Here is a 20,988-nt window from a genome sequence, read left to right as displayed (position 1 = left end):
CCCTCCTCAAAGCCCCCATAAAGTTTGTGTGTCTCATTGGTTTTGATTGGGTAAAGTGCTTATGCCTGGGTCCATGCAAAGCACGTGGCCTGAGTTGTGGAGTGGGAGGTTCCCCTCGCCGAGGGCGGTTAGACCAAAGCTACCAAAAAAAGGAGGAGTGGACGCCAGGGACCAAAAAACAGCAACATGTGTGCTCCTCAGGAATGATGCTTCCCTTAAGATTAGCATCCAGACTCTAGAAATCCCCACTCCAGAATGACAGCTGTGGCAGTGGAACCAGAGGATTTGCTGTCATCAGTTGGCCTCTATGGAGAGTGAGACGCTGTCCTGGAGATAGAAATGTGGAGTTGGTTTCCTTCCTTTCCTTCTTGGGGAAAATCAAACCATTTACAGTTCATTTCCATTGCTGTGGCTTAGGAAATGTCAGTGTCTGAACAGATGGAGAAGTGAGATGGCAGCATGTGCAATTAGAATTGGGGGAAGGGGTGTCACCAAGCCTCAGGAAGCCCCATTCCTCACCTGCCCTGGCTTCTGGTCAAACTTGCCTTCCAAGCACCTTCTCCAGCTGTCACTGAGGTTCCTTCCCAGGGATCAGTGGAACTTGGGGACCAGCTGAGTGGAGTGATACATTTTCTGGTGTTAGTGACTGAGTTGCCTTCTGAGCCAAACAGCTTGTCTCCATAAAGGAGGAATCCAGATGCTGGGTGCTCAAGCCCCCTCCTCCCCCTGTCAGAGCCTTATTTCCATACTCCGGAGTGCAGCTGAAGTGTATTACCTTGCACCCTGGTAGCGGACCACTGCCAAAGCATGCATCATCATCAGCTCTGCTACTTCTTAAAGGAACAGGCTTGGAGGTGGTTTTTCCCTCCATGATTCCTCTCTGCTAGGTCTGGGTTACTTTAAAAATCAATAGCTCACTCTTCTGCCAGGGCCATCCCTTTATGTAATATAGCTGATCAGTGGCTGAGCCAGGCAGGGGCCAGGACCAGTCCTGGAGCTTGTGAAGGTTCCGCATTCTAGCCTAGCCTTCATATGAGTGAAAATAAAAAGAGATGAGAGGGTGGGTCATTCTTGGCCTCTGCAGCCAGTCTATCCCCATCAGTGTGGGTTGTCTGCAGATTGTGGAGGCAACAGGAGGGAGCTGCCTGGAAGTCGTTGAACTAGGGCCAAAGATTGGGTAGCATTTTGACCGGAAGCCTTAAAATTGGCCAAGGTCCCACACTAACTGGTGTTCTGGGGTGCACAGCACATGAATTGATGCCAAGTGCTCTCAGATGTACTAGGAGGAGGTGCTTGGCTCCATTTTTGGTGCCCTCAGAGGCTGTGGGACTCTGGATGCCTGACTGGTGACATCAGGCAGCCAGAGAATTTCACTCTTGGCGCTAACCGGTTCTGGCCACTGAGCTTTCTCCATTGTGTCTGCTTATCCAAGAGTTAGAGTGGAGTCAGCTCTCTGTGGATCTGAGAGTTGGCTCAGGCCAGCCTCTCAGCTGAGGGAAGAGGTCAAGTCAGTTGGGAGCTTAAAAGCCAATGGAGGAAAAGGTCAAGTCCCAGCCCCCTCCATTTGAAGAAAGATTTTTTCTTTTCAAGCAAGGGAATGGTCCGTGGGCATGTGAATGTGCCCACTCTTTGCTGAGGAGGAAGGAGGCCATTTCTATCCAGATGTCTCTCTGCAGACAAGAGGCTAAAGGACGAACGGTAACAAGGTGACAGGAGCTGTCTCCACATGGGTCCTGCCTCCCAACTCTCTCAGCCTTCTGCTCCTCATCTGTCATCCAGGGGACTGTGGATGACCTCATCCCATAACCACATCTCCAATGGGAGACAGTGGAACAGCCATTCCTTCACACAGGGGAAAGCTAATTGGCAATAATCCTTGCAGGAAGGTCAGACTCCTCTCTTACAGATCTAGGGAAGGCCTGGGGTAAAATGATGGCTCTTTAGAAAATGCCAAGCTCCTTCAGATTCCATACCCTCTCGGGCCCTCTAGCATAGGCAACAAACTTGTTCCTGGCTTCACGCTTTCTCATTGAATCAAAGCTCTCATGCATGGCCTGGATTTGTAAACACATGCTGGCTGCCAGCAGTGGCAAGTTAGCCTCCTGACCCACTTCTCTCCTGCTTTCACTCTGGTGTATGAAGGGGGATGAGGGAGGGGCCAGAGAGGTGGCCACTTGGACCTTTGGCAGGAAATCTTCACTGTGCCAAAGCATTGTGTTTCTGGAGCTGGAGCTGCCTGAGGCACTCTTCTCCAGCCTCCTCAGCCTTCCATGGAGCTGCAGACCCTACATAGACCTACACCTGCCGGGCTCCAAACAGATCCCCCTACCCATTCCTTTCATGTACTGTTTGGTCCTGGAAGAGGCTCACACAAGTTGGCTTTGGGTTTTGCTTCAACATAGAAACCACGAGCCTTATACCTTGAATATGGGTAGTTTCATTGCCAGTAATGGGAACTCTGGAACTGCCAAAGGGACTGTACCCTCTTTCTGACCTGGTGTTGCTTTCTTTTGTTAGGCTTCCCAGCTCTGTGCCCAGCAGCCTGTCCAGAGTGAGCTGGTACAGAGATGCCAACAACTGCAGTCTCGCTTATCCACTCTAAAGATTGAAAACGAAGAGGTGAGTTTCTTCCTTAGGAGGCTCAAAGCCACACTCTTAGTTTCCCTGTTGAAACTTTTGCTGCTGCCCGTCTGGGAGCAGGTGGAAGGAGCATGCAGAGAATGTCCGGGCGGCCGCAAACATTTCCTAGCCAAATGTAGGCTTGGACTTTCCCCCTCTGCTACATCCTGCCCTTGAACTCCAGGAAGTTGCTCTTGCATTGCCAAAGGTTGTGCTCTATTTTGAGCTTTTGCGAAATGCTTTTTTTCCCCTCTACACATTTAATCAAAATGGCACTTGGCAGCTGTGTGAACAATATTGTGTCTCTGAAACCACCTCCTCATGCCTAGCTTTTTCCAGCATGTTCAAACAAACAGAGGCCTTTGACTTTGACACTTCAAACATCTCCATCCTCTTAGGAAAGGGTGAGTTTCTTCTGGGCTCAGTGTATTTGCTTTCAAAAAGCGGTTCAAAAGGGCGGGTGATCCAGCTTTCTGTTGAGCTCAGGTGGCTTCTTACCTTGTGTCTCAGTAAGTCTTACTTTCTGCAGGAAGATCAGGAAGAAGTAGGGATAGGTCACTTAGTTTGCAAATGAGCAAACAAGTTCATCAGTTTGTTGAAGGTCATGAAACAGAACCTGGGGCTTTGCAGTACTAGGCCCATCACACATTTTAATTAGCTGTTTGTATGAAGGGGTTGGTTTAGATTTATTTTATTCTCTTTCCCTTAAAACTTCGATTATAATATTGTTATATAATATAATAATGCTAATATTACATTTTAAAAGTAAACATTAAAAGATCTGGGTCAAGTACATAGCATGAAGGGTTGTAGTGGCTTTTAGGTTTTCACTGTAGAGAGTAGCATGCTGTAGCAGTCCATGTGATGTTTACCTCTCACTTAGCACTGTCCAGTGGGAAGCAGAGCTGCACACTCTGATGGCATCCTGTGGCCTTCCCCAGCCCACTCTCTTCAAGCTTCTCCATCACCTGCTGTTTTACAACCCACCCTTCATGCATCCTGTTGGCCCTTGTCGTGGCAGGTAAAGAAGACAATGGAGGCCACCCTGCAAACCATCCAGGACATTGTGACTGTCGAGGACTTTGATGTGTCTGACTGCTTCCAGTACAGCAACTCCATGGAGTCCGTCAAGTCCACGGTCTCCGAAACCTTCATGAGCAAGCCCAGCATTGCTAAGAGGAGAGCCAACCAGCAAGAGACAGAGCAGTTTTATTTCACAGTAAGGGAGTGCTATGGCTTTTAAAGAGCGTCAGCATGCACTGCAGCACTCAAGGGAGATTTGGAACTCAGAGTCCTTGTTAAGTGTCTGAAGGACAGGCGTTGAATATCTTAGATACGAATGTGGGCATACTCAGAGACCATCCCTACACTTAAAGGTGCAAACATTAAAAGTTGTATATGTCTAACAGGGATCCGCCCAAGAGAAAGGATGCTCCCAAGTATACTACTAAGAAGATTTTCTTTTTTAAGAAATTTTTAACTAGCTAGTAGGCTTTCACTGGAAAGTTTCCTTCTCAGGCACAGGGGATCCTGAAAGGGGAACTTCATCTTTTAGTTCTTGGAAAGTACATACAAATATTCATAATAACACATATTTTGTTTATAAAAATCTATAATCTCTTCTAGGTGATATGATGACATTATTTTATAACTTTTATTGTTGGGAAACTATTTTTTCTAATTATTGCTAAAACTTAAAGGATGGGTAATATGCAGCATTACTATTTTGCACATAATTCCAAAACATCGTATTTTCTTATTCATGTATCTCTAGTCTTCTTTTAGACAGTTGGACCCTTTTTTCTTTTTCTTTTTCTTTTTTTTAAGTATTGTTAACAATCCTTTGGAAGTCACTACTGGTCTTTGTGTGCTGCTTTTTAATAATTGAGTTATTTTGAGCTTGCCAAGTAGGATCTATTGCCTGGACTAAAATTTATTTCCTAATCTTCTGATGACCAAGAAAGGAAAAATTAAGTTTGCAGATGTGAGATGAAATATAGCCAGTGAATATGCATACTGATTCTGAATGAAAGGAATTAATTTTTCAGTCAAGAAACAGTCTGCATGCAGTAAATTGAATTTTTCCTGCAACTGGAATGATTTGTTTAATTCTTCTTTGAACACTGCCCTTTCTCCAGTAAGAACACTAATGATTTGCTAATATTTTTTAAAGAAATCTGTTTTTTTAATTAGTTAAGCTCAGACTTCCTCTTATTTTTTATCCTAGAGAAAACTGCTAAAAGGGAATGATATATCAGTACTATTCTTCTAAAACAACTTTTTAAAAAATGATTATACAAAGCCAAATATGCTCATTATATAAAATTTAGAAGCAAAAAGAAGGAAATAAAAATTGTCCATAATTCTACCAGCTAGAGATAATGGTGTTAGAATATATTCCTTTCTAGTCTGTTTTCTATGCATGCACAAACACATATGTGAGCACATATTTATAATTTCATTCTAAAAAATAGGATACTGCTGTACATATTGTTTTGCAATCTAAGTCATATAATTATAATATTCTTTAAGCATATTTATGAGTAAAATATTAAAACCTATACAAAAAAGTAATAGAATGGCATTTTAGCTCATTCATTGATTTTTGTAAAATATTTAACACACTCCCTGGTTTGTAGTTAGCGTTCAATAAATGCTAAAAATTTATCTTCACCATCATCATTAATTTATTTATTAATCATTATTAAATTATTCATTGATCATTTTTTGAGGATTTACTATTGCCAGACACTGTGCTACAAGCTGGGAATGCTGACAGTATAAGATAAAGAGGGAAATGATGGGGGATGGGTCATGTAAAGGGAGAACTTTCATTTTTACTTCATATATATCTAAGCAGTTATAATAGGTTGATTTTTGTAATTTAAAAAATGTAAAAATGCATACATGCACTAGTGCATGAATGGCAGCCAGGATGAGTGGAATTGGAGAAGCATCACACACACAGTGACTTTTGTGTTTGATCTTGAAGAACGAGCGAACCAGGCAGGGAGTCGGGGAGGAGAATCGCATTCCTTGAGGAAAGAGCAGCATGTGGGAAAACATAAATGCACGCAATAACCTGGCTCACATGTTAAGAGAACTTTCTGACTATAATGAGGGATGTGTTGCTGCCCCAAGCTTCATTATCTAAGGAGTTTGTTGAACACTCTCTAGAGGCTTTTAATAATAGGATTGTTTAGCTGGTCTGTCTGGACTGCTTAGATATAACACTATTTAAATGACCCAATCTCATTACATTGTGAAGATTTCCATTTTTTAGGTTACGTAAGAAATTTTGGACCTAAAAATCTTGCATTTTAAGACAGTCTTTGTCAGAATTACTTTTTGGCTCTAAATGAATTCTGTAACATTTGTATTCTAAATTGACCTTTAGTAAAAGCAGGAATGGCCGTATTCAAACTGGTAACCTCGCAAATCCTGCCCACCCTTTCACTTTCTGTCTCAATACATTGATGTCCTCTAACCCATTTCCTGTCTTATGTGGCTCTAGTGCCACTTATCAAAATTGTGTGCAAATTTCCTTGGCTAACAGTAACAGTTTTTTTCTGGGCTTGTCTAGCAGTGGAATTCTGCCTGAGTTCATCATTTTTGTGACTGGTACTTGAAGTGCATCAGATGATTAATTTCATGAGAAGAGGGCTTTTTGGGGTGGTGAAATAGACATTTATGGAAAATGGGATACCCACATTAAGCAGGGTGACTACCTGTTTACCATACAACCCACACAAAGCCAATACAACTATAGATGTGCTTTCTTTAGTCTGTTGCCTCTGCAAACATTGCCCGTGTGTTTCTCTATGCCCTTCAAAAACATCAGAGCAGCACATCCTGGAAGATCCTATCTTTTGGAAGTTTAGGAAGCAGCCTCTTGTCACAGCTTGACTCCTAGGTAGTGTGCCTAGTGACCAAGAGGGCTGCTAAGAAAAGCTTTCTGACCACTTGTGGCTGTCATTGGACTGATTTGCCCAGATGACATCAATTGGGAATTTGAGGCATGACCTATAAAGATCAGTTGCTTGCAAGAGTCTCAGGAAAATAATTGTGGAGTTAAGAAACTTGAAGCGATTTTTAAAAATTACCTAACCCAACCTTCTCATTTGAAAAATTAAAAAATAAATAGGCCAGATATGGCGGCTCATGCCTGTAATCCCAGCACTGTGGGAGCCTGAGGCGGGTGGGTCTCTTGAGGCCAGGAGTTCAAGACCAGCCTGGACAACATGGTGAAACCCTGTCTCTACTAAAAACACAAAAATTAGCTGGGTGTGGTGGCAGGCGCCTGTAATCCCAGCTACTCAGGAGGCTAAGGTGGGAGGATTACTTGAACCGGGGAGGCATAGGTTGTAGTGAGCCAAGATCGTGTCACTGCACTCCAGCCTGGGTGACAGAGTAAGACTCTGCCTAAAAAAAAAAAAGAAAGATTAAAAAATAAATAAATCTGCTGGGCGTGGTGGCTCACGCCTGTAATCCCAGCACTTTGGGAGGCCAAGGCGGGCGGATCACCTGAGGTCGGGAGTTTGAGACCAGCCTGATCAACATGGAGAAACCTTGTCTCTACTAAAAACACAAAAAAATTAGCTGGGCGTGGTGGCGCATGCCTGTAATCCCAGCTACTCAGGAGGCTGAGGCAGGAGAATCACTTGAACCCGGGAAGCAGAGGTTGCAGTGAGCCAAGATCGTGCCATTGCACTCCAGCCTGGGGCAACAAGAGTGAAACTCCATCTCAATCGATCAATCAATCAATCAGTAAATCCAGAGAGGATGGGTAGCTCACAAAAGCTGGACCCACCACTCTGGTTACAGGGTCTCTGGCCACAGGCTGCTTCTCTACACCCTGTGGAAGAAGCAGAGGTGAAGGGAAGGGCTCAGGAACAGCTCAGCAATTTTTGCCTCTTATTTGCCCTCAGTGGTGACGTGTTTCCTGATCTTCTTGGCTTTGTGTTTATCGCTTATCTTTTATAACACATAGTTCATCAATGTCTACTTTTTACCCATTGCCTTTTTTATTGTGATTGTTAAAAATCAATACTTTTAAAAGATGCAAAGATTTGAAAAGGGTATACAGGAAAACGTACTATAAAGTTTCTTTTCATTCCTGACTCCTATTTCCCCTCCCCTCTGCTGGTGATTGAAACCAGTTTCTTCTGTGTCCTTCCAGAGATACTCTATGCATGGACAACAACTGACGTATCTGTAAATACCCTTTAATATGATAAATTACATTAGAAATGTAATGAAAGAAAATGGAAGTAGATATAGAAGTATTCCACTTATACAGTTCACTTTTTTAACGTTCTTTATCTTGGATCTTATTTTTATGTTAGTCCAAAAAGATCTGCGTCCTTTTTAAATGGCTGGATAGAATTCCACTGTATGAATGTGCCATCATTTGTTTAACAAATTCCCTCCTCATAGGCAGTGATGCTCGCTGTTTAGCCAAGGTTTACCAAAGCTTTGTAAGGCTGGCATTTTCCTAAGTATTTCCTTTGTTTTTTGGAAACCAAGCCTCGGCTCTTGTTGCCCAGGCTGGAGTGCAATGGTGCAATCTGGGCTCGCTGCAACCTCCACCTCTCAAGTTCAAGCAATTCTCCTGCCTCAGCCTCCCAAGTAGCTGGGATTGCAGGCACACGCCACCACGCCTGGCTAATTTTTTGTATTTTTAGTAGAGACTGGGTTTCACTATGTTGGCCAGGCTGGTCTCGAACTCCTGACCTCGTGATCCGCCCACCTCGGCCTCCCAAAGTGCTGGGATTACAGGCGTGAGCCACCATGCCCAGCCTAAGTATTTCCTTTTATAGGGAGTTGGAGAATTAGGTTCTTTTATGGGGGATAGAACAGTGAAGGGGTTAAGGATCATGGCCGATAAAGTAACAAAGCTAAACAGTCTGAATTCTTAGGGACAGGTTTGGGGAAGGTAATAGGAGAGGAGGCAATGCCTTGGCCACTGGGGCACTGAGTGACACTAGACTTGGAACTTGTGGTCTGAGATCTTTTTATCTTGGTATTCTCTTGCAGGCCCTTGGTAAACGTGTGCTAGTGAGTACAAATGAGTGAATGCCCCTGTGCTGTCAATTAAACTGGGGAGACATGCTCCATTTAAAGTTTACTCTATTATGTATTCTATCTGACAGCTGTTTCCTATTTTAAAAATTGACGGAGAGGAGGGGAAATGTCAGCATGCCTGCATGGTGGGGAAACAGCCACTATAGTGACATCTGTGTATCTCTGAGCATGGGCTGGGTAGGTGTACTCACTCCTCCTGCCTTGCTGCAGTGGATACTTAGGGTCTTGGGTTCACGCAGATTAAATCCAAGGCATAAGCAACATCCAGTGAGTTTTATACCCCCATGGTAAGAGTGTATTTAAAGGGAAGAGGTTTTTAAAAATGAAATTTGAAAAGCATTCTAGTGCCTCTTACTACTTTTTTAAGGCCCAAAACCTTCTGCTTTCATTCTGCTTTTATTTTAGCACAAAGCAAAGATGCTTAGGGAAGGGATGCTTTTAGGTTCACTGAGGAGGTGATTCAGGTATAAAGGAACACCTTTCTGAGTGCCTGCTCTATGCCAGGCCCTGTGCTATTAACAGTAATGCTTATTATCCAATTTCATTCTCACCAACCTTGTGAAAAAAAATAGTATTCTCATTTTTCGGATGGAAAAACTAAGACTCAGGGGGTTAAATGATTTGCCCAAGGTTAGGAGAGTTAGTAAGTGGTAGGACTAGAATATTCCAACTCATGCTTTTTCATTTTAATGCAACTAAAACGTCTATCAAGGAGGGAATGTGCAGAAAGAAAAGTTATTATGTTAATACTTTTCAATAAACAAAACTCACTGCTGACAGTTAATATCCAATTAGGAATTATTAAGAAATCAATTAATGAGATCATAAAAACTGAATTGAAGTTTCACAATGGCACTAAACAAAATGCCCAATAGACTCTTTGCCTCCCTTCCTACTTTTTGAAGAAATTCTCAGTTTTGATTATTTTAAGTGTGAAAGTTGTTGGGGGTGGGCACTGGTCAGACTGTGTTTTAGGAACTTGATTTTATTTTGGTGAATACCTAGAATAAAATATTACCTGTTCTTTTGCTCCTTCGTTGAGGAAAACCCCAGGTAGCCACTTTGATTTTGGGTGTTTGGTGAAGGAAGGAAAAAGAATTACCTAATATTGGAACATGCCCTAAGTAAGGAGAGTGATCCTCATTGCCCAAGGAAGGGATTTTGAGATTGGAGATTATAAGCAGCCCTTTTCCTGGCCCCCCTGATCTCCAGAAGTCATTAAAAACCACCTATTCTTCCCTTGCATTCTTCAGCGGTCTCAGCTCCTTTCTCTGTGTGTCTGTCCAACAGCAACAGAAACCTTCTAACTCACTTCCACCAATTAAAGACAAGGTCACTTATCCCCAACGAGTCTCTCATATGGATAAGTGCTGACTTGTGGGTGGGATGGGGGAGTGATAAATAAAATAACATGCCTGCAGACTCTGAGATGCCTTTACCTTTCCATACCTGGCTTACCTGGATGGAAAACTCCCAACTGTGGTTTCCATGCCAGTATTAGGGATGCAGTTCATACCTTGACACAGTTATGATCCTTCAGGATTTAATGAAACCCGAAGAGGTAATCCATCATACATCTTTACCAGATTGTTATTTATTTTAATGGTTCATCAAGTGACAGCCAGAGTTAACTAATGAATTGTGAACATGAATTTAAAAAATGATTTCCGGAATCACAAGTAGTGAGAGGAAGGAATTTGTATCCATCTCCTTTGAGAACTGTGGCTGTTTTCTGAGCAGTCTGGTCTTGTTTTGAAGGTTACAGCTTCTTGGTGAATTTTCCTCATTAGGAAACCTTTAGAGTCTCCTGGGATAACCTTCCAAAGAGAGAGGATTTTGAGGCTTGCATTGTTGGCAATGGATATTTCCTGAAGGCTTTCCACCTCTGGGCCCTAAAGTACTGTTCCAAACCCACAATTAGGCATTGGTTGGGGATTTGGATATTACCCCGGGAAGAATGACAGCAGGTGAGCTGGCATCTGGAGCAGATGGAAAAGGGAAGGTGATAACAGAGCCTCTTTCCTTGCAGATGTTCTTGTGCAAAAGCATAAAGGGACAGAGGGAACAGATCATGAATAAGGCAGTAGAAATGATTTGGTGTAAGATTTGGTTTTGGCTTGTTTTATTTTTAATTTAGAGAGTACGGGCACACTAGGGGCTTTGTTTGTAACTGCTGAGGAAGGGTCTACCCAGAGGAGAGTGAGACTGCTCATTCATTTATTCATCGTGCATTTATTGAGTATCTGCTATCTGCTAGGCGTGGTAGTATCAGGGATGCAAAGGATAATGAATGACATGGTCTCTGACCATAGAGAGGAGGCAGTCTGAAGAAAAAGACACATGAGTAATAAACCCTCTGTGACAGGGCTGTATGAGAAGTGCTGTCATGGAGATTTGCATGGTACACACAGGACCATCTGGGTGAACATGGGAGGGCTAGGGACTGCATCCCAGAGAAAGCAGATTTTTCTTTTGTTTTTAAACAAGAGAGAGAATCAGATGCAAGCTCTTAGTTAAAAGTTCACACTGTACAGAAAAGTATAGAGTAAAAGTAACTCACATTTGTTCACTTTTCTTTTCTTTTCTTTTTTTTTTTTTTTTTTTGAGACAAGAGTCTTGCTCTGTCGCTCAGGCTGGAGTGCAGTGGTGCGATCTTGGCTCGCTGCAAGCTCCGCCTCCCAGGTTCAAGCAATTCTCCCGCCTCAGCCTCTCGAGTAGCTGGGATTACAGGCACTCACCACCACCACGCCCGGCTAATTTTTGTATTTTTTTGTTAGAGATGGGGTTTCACCATGTTGGCCAGGCTGGTCTCAAACTCCTGTCCTCAAGTGATCCATCTGTCTCAGCCTCCAAAAGTGCTGGGATTATAGGCCTGAGCTACCGCACCTGGCTCTGTTCACCTTTTCTTTCTATCACTCTTAATCCTAAGTGGCAATCCATGAAATCAAAGGTTTGATGTATAATTATATGTTTTACTTAATATACATTAAAAGACAGAACTATTACCATTTAAAATGGTGCATCCACCCAACTACCTCAGTGATCTCATATATCACCAGTAATTCACGGATCACACTTTGGGAAACCTGGCCATTTGACTTCTGAGTTCAGACATAGGCAGATAGCCCCTGATCTGGAGGATGAACCACTGCAGCAGGAGGCGATCAAGGCAAACTAAGACCCCAAGAAAGGCTGTGGAGGAGAGCGGAAAAGATACTGTGTTAAAAGTCCAAAGGCCTTGGGTTGGGCCTGACACTACCACTTGCTAGCTTGCAATGATCAGCAATTTATTTGATACCTCCCCTCCCCTGAGATAATCTTATCTGTAATAAGGAAATAATATCTTCCCTATGTGCCATACAGTTATTTATTGTTAGAGTCGAATGAGAGAATATGCGGTGAAGTGCTCTAAAACCTGCTATGTTGCTGCATGCATAGATCATTAATACTACAAAATTTAGTTCTGCTTCTCTCCTTCTCCTGCTCTGTACCATGATGGATGGGGCATTTTGTCATAATGGTTAAGAGCACATGTTGTATTGTCAAACTGCCTGTATTTGGATACTAACTTTACCACTCACTAACTGTTTGACCTTGAGCAACTTAATTAAACTCTCGAAACCTCAGTGCTCTCATGTGTAAAATGGAAATGATGATGATGATGATGATAGTTCCTGGGGTTGTTTTGAAGATTCAGTGAATTGTCTGGGGACATACGGTCTCTCACTGGGCAGACGAGGGTTGAGAGAGAACAAATCTGAAAGTGCAGCACAGCAATCATATTTTGACTGTGAGAGCAGGTGGGATCACATTTCCAAAACTTCATCTTGTGTTTAGGCCTGGATGTGTGTATGCAAGTCGGGGATGTCAGCCCCTTCAGCTGAGTGCTAGAAATCCGAAGCTTTCCATAAAGACTCCATGCAGAATAGAGAAGGAAGCTGTTGAGGATATGGCTCAAAGATGCTCCACATCCTGGGCTTGCAGCTGAGGCAGGGACTGAGCCTACCATTGGCACTGCTCCTGGTGTGATGGAATGTACCCCCCTCCTCCCACCGAGGGGCCAGGGCAGGGCGGGATGTCAGTGGAGGTGACAGATAGCAGGTGTGTGTCCTCATACCAAGAAGACCAGGGCTCAATAAGTTCATCTACCCTCCCTGCTCTTCCTCAGTGAAACTGCAGGAGAGGGGCTCTAGGAAACAATTTCTTTATACTGGCCATCATAGAACTCCCAGAAAAAACCCGGAGAAGGATATTAATCCACCATGAAAATCAACAGCTGCCCATATGATCAGTGCCTTAAAGAAATTAAAAAATTGACTGGTGGAAATTGGGTCAGAAACCAAATGACCTTTATATAGGGGAATTGTCCAGCTGAGCATCTGTGATTTTTTTTTTCTTCTTCAGGAGTCTGATTGCTCTTTTTCCTCCTCCTCTCTTACAGAAAATGAAAGAGTACCTGGAGGGCAGGAACCTCATCACCAAGTTACAAGCCAAGCATGACCTTCTGCAGAAAACCCTGGGGGAAAGTGAGTGTGGGAACCCTCTGCTAGAGGCTTGACAGTGAGGCCAGCTGGAGCTTTCTTGCTGAGCACACGCCTCCATCCTCAGCCAAGTGGACCCGATCTTGTTGTATGAATGCCTTTCTTTTCTTGGCTTGTTTGATGTGGAAGCACACACCCCAAATGACTGCTTGAGTAATGGGGAAAGGCCAATGCTTAATGAAGCACTAACGTGTATCATCTAGTTGTTTAAATGGAGCGTGCCTGCTCTCCACCCAGTCCCTCCGCCCTCGCCGCCTCTGCCACGACTAGGGTAGAGAGGCTGAGGGGTTATTTATTCTCCAGACACTTTGTTAAAACTCCTAGCTCCTCTGTGGCAGCACTGAGACTGGAGCAAGAAGGTAGGGAGCTGTGAGATGAGATACGCAGCTGCTCTGAGAGGAGAGAATCCTCAAATGCAGGAGGGATGGACAGACTGCTGCTTTCTATAGCTTCCAGAAAGAGCATCAGTTTCCTTCTGCTTTGAAAGCTCTAATGCTGTTTAAGTGGCAGCCCTCTCTCGTGTGGCTATGCTGAGGCCATGGTGCTGAATGGACTGTCTTGTCTCATAGAATGATTTTAACCAGACCCTGGAAAGTAGCAAGGCAGAGAACTGGACCGGCACTCTGGACTTTCTCTCCTCAACTGTCAAACAGAAGGTGGAGGTTGAAAGAGAAGCTTCCCCAGGGTTTTTTGGCACCCTGCCCAGATTTCCTGCCCAACTCTCAGCATCCTATGATTAATGGGATTCCCAGGTTGGGGATGCCTCTGAATGCCCCACCCCTCCTCCCTGCCCCACTAATCTAATCTCCTCACTTAAAGATAGGAGGGAGCGGAAGGGAGAAGCTGCAGGGAATATGTGCTAACATCAGTTACAGGCAAGCCTGTACTTACACAGAGATCTGACATTTTAAAATAAATTCTTGAGCACTCTTTAGACAAACTGCAAAGTTTAGGAAAGTGTGCAATACTCCTTGGCTCATTGGCCCCAGGAATTGGAGCCTTACTTCTTATTATACCAGAACCTCCTACCCACCTTTTTTGCCCTGTCCTTTTCCTGCCTTGGATGATTTCCCAGATGATTAATTTTTTTCTCTAATCTTTTATCTAATGACTTCTTTTTTTTTTTTTTTTTTGAGATGGAGTCTTGCTATGTCACCCAGGCTGGAGTGGAGTGGTGCCATCTCGGCTCACTGCCAACTCCACCTCCTAGATTAAAGGGATTCTCCCACCTCAGCCTCCCCAGTAACTGGGATTACAGGCACGTGCCACCACGCCTGGGTAAGTTTTGTATTTTCAGTTGAGACGGGGTTTTGCCATGTTGGCCAGGCTGGTCTCAATCTCCTGACCTCAGGTGATCCACCCACCTCAGCTTCCCAAAGTGCTGGGATTACAAGCGTGAGCCACCACGCCTGGCTGATCTTATGACTTTTTTTTTTTTTTTTTTTTTTTGAGATGGAGTCTTGCTCTGTCGCCCAGGCTGGAGTGCAGTGGTGTGATCTCGGCTCACTGCAAACTCCACCTCCCAGGTTCAAGCGATTCTACCGCCTCAGCCTCCTGAATAGCTGGGATTACAGGTGCCCACCACCACGCCTGGCTAATTTTTTTGTATTCTTGGTAGAGACGAGGTTTCACCATCTGGGCCAGGCTGGTCTCAAACTCCTGACCTCAGGTGATCTGCCGGCCTCGGCCTCCCAAAGTGCTGGGATTACAGGTGTGAGCCACCGGGCCCAGCCCAATCTTATGACTTTTAAGGCATTTTCTTTTATGTGAAGAAAGCCGGTTAGATAATTTCTATTCTTCTTCCTCACCACCGAAAGGACTCAGACTAAACAAGTTTGGGCATTGAGGGCCAAACTTTGCTTATAGAAAATCTTTACTCTTGGGTTATCAGATCGCTCCATGGAGAATCAAGACAGTCTAAGCATAGTCCATAAGTAAGACAGAGAGCAGGGCCTTGGGGCCATACAAATGCATTCATATGCGCTCACATTTGTGTGTGTGAGTGAATGGGTTTACTCACACATTTATGCACCAAATGTGCTACTATGGAGGGATGAAGGCTGATCATTAGTGCTGCAAATTGTCTTAATCTAAATATGACAAGTTCTAGCAATAAAGAAAAAAAAAACTATAAATCTTTCTGTGTGCAAGTCATCACGTCCCTGCCTTCTGAATGTTTTTGTCACCATGATGCAGGAGCCCCTTGTTCTTGCCGTAGAGGGATAATTGATGTGTATGAATATTCCAGAATGGAAATGGAACAGATGTAGAAAATAATGGCTCAGAATAATATTTTTGCACATAAGAGCTGAGCCTTTGGTAACGAGAGACAGTTAGGGGTAGGGGATGGCGTTGCTCAAGATGAGCTGAACTGTAAGCAACAATTACCAACCTTTAAAGGCAAGAAAATGCCCTGCCCTCCCTCCGCCAGCCCTTGGAGTTGCCTTTGCAAGAGCTTGGATAGGGAGGAGTGTGGGAGCTGATTTTTACTTCCCCCAGCTCAGCACCTGCTAGGGTTTGCCCCTGGTTTAAATAATGCAGATCTAAAACAGATCGAGCTTCATTAACTGTGGTCCCAAAGAAAGCAATATATATTACATCATTTCCCATGTAGACATGCATATATATTTTTTTAAAACATGAGAATACTTCTCATGAACTTGAAGATTTTCAGTTTCATTTTTTTAAAAGCTAGCAATGACCCATTAAACTCCTAAGGCCCACTGTTAGATTGAGAACCATGATTTGCTAGCAGTATCAACATTGTATCTCCCATCTCCCTTGCCACCTCAGTCAAACCTAACAGGAGAATTTACTATGAATCTAAAGCTAGAATATCCATATCTTCTCTGTTCTCTCCCACAAACAACTCCTCTTGTTCTCTCAGCCTCCAACTCTGTGTGTGTGTGTGTGTGTGTGTGTGTGTGTGTGTATACTTAGGAGCAAGTAAACTTGGCCTTCCACCCCACCACACACACATCCAACATAAGAGAAGCTGAATTTCATCTCTGGGAGGGCTTCTAATAATTTATTCTATTAAGTATGATCTGTGCTGCTATTGTTCCACTACCTCCATCTCTATGTTCCCATTGGAAAGCAGAATTGGCCCTAAGGTTTAGGGGGACTGACCTGGACTGGGAATCAGCATCAGAAACAGTTCTTGCCCAGAAAGAGGGTCTTGGTGCTTTCTTTTCTTTCTCTCTGTCTCTGTCTCTCTCTGTCTCTCGCTCTCTCTCCTCTCTTTTGCCACACACTGTTATACTGTGGCTGTCTAGGGGAGATAGGCATGGTAGTTACTAGGAGTGGGTCTCCCTCCTTCACCCCTTCTCCTTTAACATAATGCTTTTTGCCTTTGTGTTTCCAACAGGTCAGCGGACAGATTGCAGTCTAGCCAGGTGAGTGTGGCCTGGGACAGGCCTGGGAAGTGATAGAGGCTTGGGGGGTAGAGCAATCTTATTCTGGGAGAGAGCCAAGGAGTTGAGTTGTAAAGGCATTGAATGACTTTACAAAGCAATGGCCTGGGGCGGGGTTTGTTTACTTCCCTTTGCCTTACTGACCCCATCTGATCTCAGATAGAAATGGGGTTTTCTGGGACTTTGAGAAGGAGCTAAGCAGAACTGAGTGAAAGGGGTTATCATTTGCTGAAATTGTCCCAGAGACCCCCTAATGCCACTGAATTGCAAGTAACATAAACATTCAACTGTAGAGGATTCTGGTAACCTAACCTTAGCTGCTAGACTTCAACATAGGGGCTCTGGGGAGTCTCTGACCCAGAGAAAGAAGATCAGGAGATGGCATTTGATTTTTTTTTTTTTTTTATGCCCAGAAAAGAAGGCAGCCCCTAATTAGTAGTGACTGTTGCTGGATAATGAAATATTACATTGCATTGGCTTGCCAAAGAGTATTGGTAGAAATATTTGCCTGATGTACAAGTATGCACCCCTCCCAATCTTTCCCCACCTTCCCCTTCCTCCTCCACCCCAGCCAAATATTTTCCCTCTCAGTCATGGTGCTGCTATGAGAAAATTTGTGAGCTGTCGGAGAGCAAGGTATTCATTCATCCAGCAGTTCTCAGATGCCTAGAAATGTGCTGATTTAACTAGAGAAGGGGCTTTAATGGGTTGGACTCCTTAGAGACCCTGGGTTAGCCCATTATATCAACCACTTATATCTGCCAAAACACATAATAATTATGAGGCCATTTACAATTATAGGCTCATTATTTAGAGATAGCTTCATTTGGCTTTCATTGTTTTGTCATTGTGAATTACAATAAAGATCCCATTAATATACCAGTCTTGATGACTGGAGGGAACCAGGATAATGGGATTCTCTGGAACACATCTTTTTGGTGTTAGAGTCTTACTGTAAGTTCACCTGAGCTCCTGAGTCTGTGGAAGGCTCTGTAGGACTGAAAAGAGCTGAGTTGAATTTCCCGGTGCTGAGTTATTTTGCTGTGAGACCTTGGGCCACTCTTTTCCCCTCTCTGAACTCTGGTTTCCTCTTCTAGAAGACCAGAGCACTCCACTAGATTCAAGGAGTTCTAGGATTCCAAAGGGGTTCCTCAGGAGTGGCCTGGTGGCAGGGGCAGAGCGATGACCAGCAACCAGGCTCTGGTCCCATCCTTCACTCAGAGCAGGACAGCCCTGGCCTCCTTGGTTTGGGTGTTATGCCTCTGAGTCAGATTCCCTTTGAGAAGAGGCTTCTGAGGCTAAACACAGATTGGAAAACATTGACCTAGAGGATTCTCAAGGTTGTTTCCAAACTAGATGTTCTACACTCTAAATCCAGAAAAATTGTTCCCTGTAAAGATAGCGATCTTTAAGGATTTCCTAGAGAAACAAAACAAAAAGCATCCTTTGGTGTTTCCCAGTGTCTCCTAGCAGACAAAAAAATCTTCTTATTGTCTAGCCCAAAAATATTTTACTACAAATTGAACCAGTCCTCTCCTATTCTAATTTTGAGTAGTGGTAGACATTAAAAGCAGGGACGTCTGTGCTTTTGTGAAAAAAAGAGCTTTCGTAGGCTTTATTGTGGAAGTAATTTATCAAGTTTCTTAGCCATTTCTGGGACTGAACTGAGTAATGTCACATGTTTCATTAGCCACCACATAGATTTTTTTTAATTATTAAAAACTTTACTTCTGGGTTTAAGAGTGATTGTTTATCTCATTCGTCCCAATTTTCTCTTTTTCTTCCTTGTTGCTGGATTGGTCCACTCTGATTCGGCGGGATTGGTCACAGGCGCAGCTCAACTGTGAGGAAACAGGTAAGGGCCCAAGCGGGGCCAGGCTGGTCTAGCCTGAAAATATAGTCCATCCCACAGGCATTTATTGAGCGCCACTGTGTGCAGGACAGACACCTCTGACTTCATGCCTGCATTTGGAATGTATCATTTAGTCATAGTATGTTTAATATGGTGGCAATGTCATTGATTTAACTAGTTGGAGTGGCCATAGTCTTTTTGACTTGTCTCTCTCCTTTCTAGTCATTTATCCTCTTGCATACTAGGGGTTTGGTTTCATTGGTGCAGATTGTTCCAGAACTGCCCATGGCATCCTTTTCCAAGACCACAAAAGAGGCTTGACACTTCCTACATATGTGCTAACATATCAGTAACTCACAGCACCTAATTAGCTAGACCAGACAATCTCGCTTTAAGTTGGCAGATTTTGTTTGATTGTTTCCGGTGGCGTAGTCATTCTAGATGGATTCCTAAGACATGCTAACAATGAGAAGATTAAGTCTGGTCTAGGAACGATAGGCAAGGGCTGTTCAACTCTGCAATTTGGTGCATGATCTTCAGTGTCGTGTTAAAATCTGCCACTGGGCAGCCAGCTCTCATTACCCATATTAGGAGGGCTCTTAGAGAGCAGTGGCATGGATAATTCACATCAATGGATAATCTAAACAGCACTTGTGCTTGTTTAAAAAAAATTAATTGAAGTATTTTTTGCAGTAGCAAAATTGACTTCCTAATTATACTTTATGGCAAATACTGAAATGATTTTATGTTCCCTAAGCTCATACCAGCTATGCAGTAGACAGCAGGGAGGGCGGGTGGAGAGAGCTCAGAAATATCTTTGTGTCTGCTCAGGGGAAAGCTAATCCAGGCTTTAAAAAATCATTTTGGGTAATTCTCAGTGGCTCTAGCCACAGGGAGATAATCGAATGAAGAGGGTGCATGGTTTTTATGGTGTCGGCAGCCCCAGCATTTCTTCAGCTCATCTGACTGCTCTGACAGGGTGGACCATTAAGCTGGGGAACTTGGATGATACAGGCCTCGTTTTGCTGTCACTATTTTCCCCTTCTCTACTTTGAATCTCATCTTAATGAGTATGCCATCAGATGCAATTACACATTTTTTAAATTATAAAAATTTAATTGCAAGTCTCCTCCCTCTTTTTCCTCTATTTCTTTCTTCCTCCTCTTTCTTCCGTAATTTCATTTAAAACTAGAGAGGAATGGAGTGACTCCTAGAGATAATTTAGTGCATTTAAAATTAATAGGTGCATGTCTTGCAGAGGGAGCAAGCTATTTTCCCTTTAACACTAAGAAAAGAAATGAACTTGAAGTTTGTTCTTTTCAGTTCCTTGGCTGAAACCAGGCATCTTGGTTATAGCTGGAGCATGTTTGCAAGGGGTTTGCAGCTCCACTGTGGCTGCAGGAGTGCCAGAGACATCAGTTTGGCAGGTGATATATGCCCTTGGTTGGGCTCACTGTTGGAGGGGAACAGCACCCATCTGGTTTGCATCCTGCTGCACCTAAGCAGTTGCAGGCAAAGTGTGTTTGCCTGGTGCTAGATTTGCGTAGGAGTTACAGGATATACCAAAATCCCCAATCCAATAAAGACCTTGTTTTCATTCTGCTGCCCCAGTTTCTCTCTAGCAGTTCATATCTACTAGTAGATCAGCAAGAAGTTTTCCTAAGATGGTCAGGAAGATAAAATAGATAGTAAGTTACTTGGAAGGTGAGTAATCTTATATAAGTAACAAGGAAATAATTGTTTGTTGATGGCAAATCAGGCAAACAAGAGGAAGAAGCTAGTAGTTTTTGTTTTTGAGGGTCTTTAATGGGTTCCGGTCATTTTTGACCCTGTCAAAGACTAGGTTTAAACCATCCCAGACCTTTTTTAAAAAGGAGACAGTCTCCCTGCTGCTTCCAGACCTTCCCTGCTCCCTGTAACCTCAGCATTATTTCTCTCCTGGCCATGACTTCATATCTTCTTTGTTGGCCTTTCTCCATTCCTCTAAATTGAGGCATTTCTCCAGGGCTCTGTCCTCTCACGATGTCTCTCTATATTCTTTCCTTTGTCACTCTTGTTCCCTTAGATGAATCTTTCTCTTCTTCCCTAAGCATTCTTTTGTTCTATAATGCTGTCCTTTTGAGTCCAATGAGTAATTCCTCAGTGATCGACTAGACATTCATACTTGAAAGTTATGATAGCACCTTCTACCTTCAGCATCAGTCTCACCATCCCCCATCACATTTTGATTTGCGTAGCCCCTCCCTTCACTTCTCTGCTTGTGTTCGGGGGGACTCCATTCTTCACAGTCTCTGAGGCCCCAAATCTTACCTTTGATGCTTTTTTCATCATTACTCACATATAATCTGTTGTCAAGATTTGTATTTTCTCCCTTGGTAAAAATGAAAATTAACAAATGTAGTACAAATAAGTACCTAACAAAAACTCTAACCCTCTTACTCATGTGAAATTATGCCAGATAATGCATATTCACAGATTT

The 20,988-nt window shown here is 43.4% G+C and overlaps 1 protein-coding gene across 12 annotated transcripts in view; it reads left to right on the top strand.

Moving 5' to 3' along the window:
* The window catches only part of SRGAP2 (SLIT-ROBO Rho GTPase activating protein 2), a 254,673-nt gene that overhangs the window by 192,410 nt on the left and 41,275 nt on the right, over positions 1–20,988 (top strand). For all 12 annotated transcript variants that reach the window (XM_009441369.3, XM_009441368.3, XM_001163967.5 and 9 more), the window contains 5 exons: positions 2,518–2,619; positions 3,641–3,838; positions 13,145–13,229; positions 16,612–16,639; positions 18,488–18,512. In XM_009441369.3, the coding sequence (XP_009439644.1) occupies positions 2,518–2,619; positions 3,641–3,838; positions 13,145–13,229; positions 16,612–16,639; positions 18,488–18,512 (438 nt within the window). The remainder of the gene's footprint in view (positions 1–2,517; positions 2,620–3,640; positions 3,839–13,144; positions 13,230–16,611; positions 16,640–18,487; positions 18,513–20,988) is intronic.

The sequence above is a fragment of the Pan troglodytes genome, chromosome 1, assembly GCF_028858775.2.
Source record: "Pan troglodytes isolate AG18354 chromosome 1, NHGRI_mPanTro3-v2.0_pri, whole genome shotgun sequence".
In the NCBI taxonomy this organism is placed as follows: Eukaryota; Metazoa; Chordata; class Mammalia; order Primates; family Hominidae; genus Pan; species Pan troglodytes.
The sequence above is the reverse complement of the archived record's forward strand: the minus strand, read 5'-3'. Positions and strand labels throughout refer to the sequence as shown.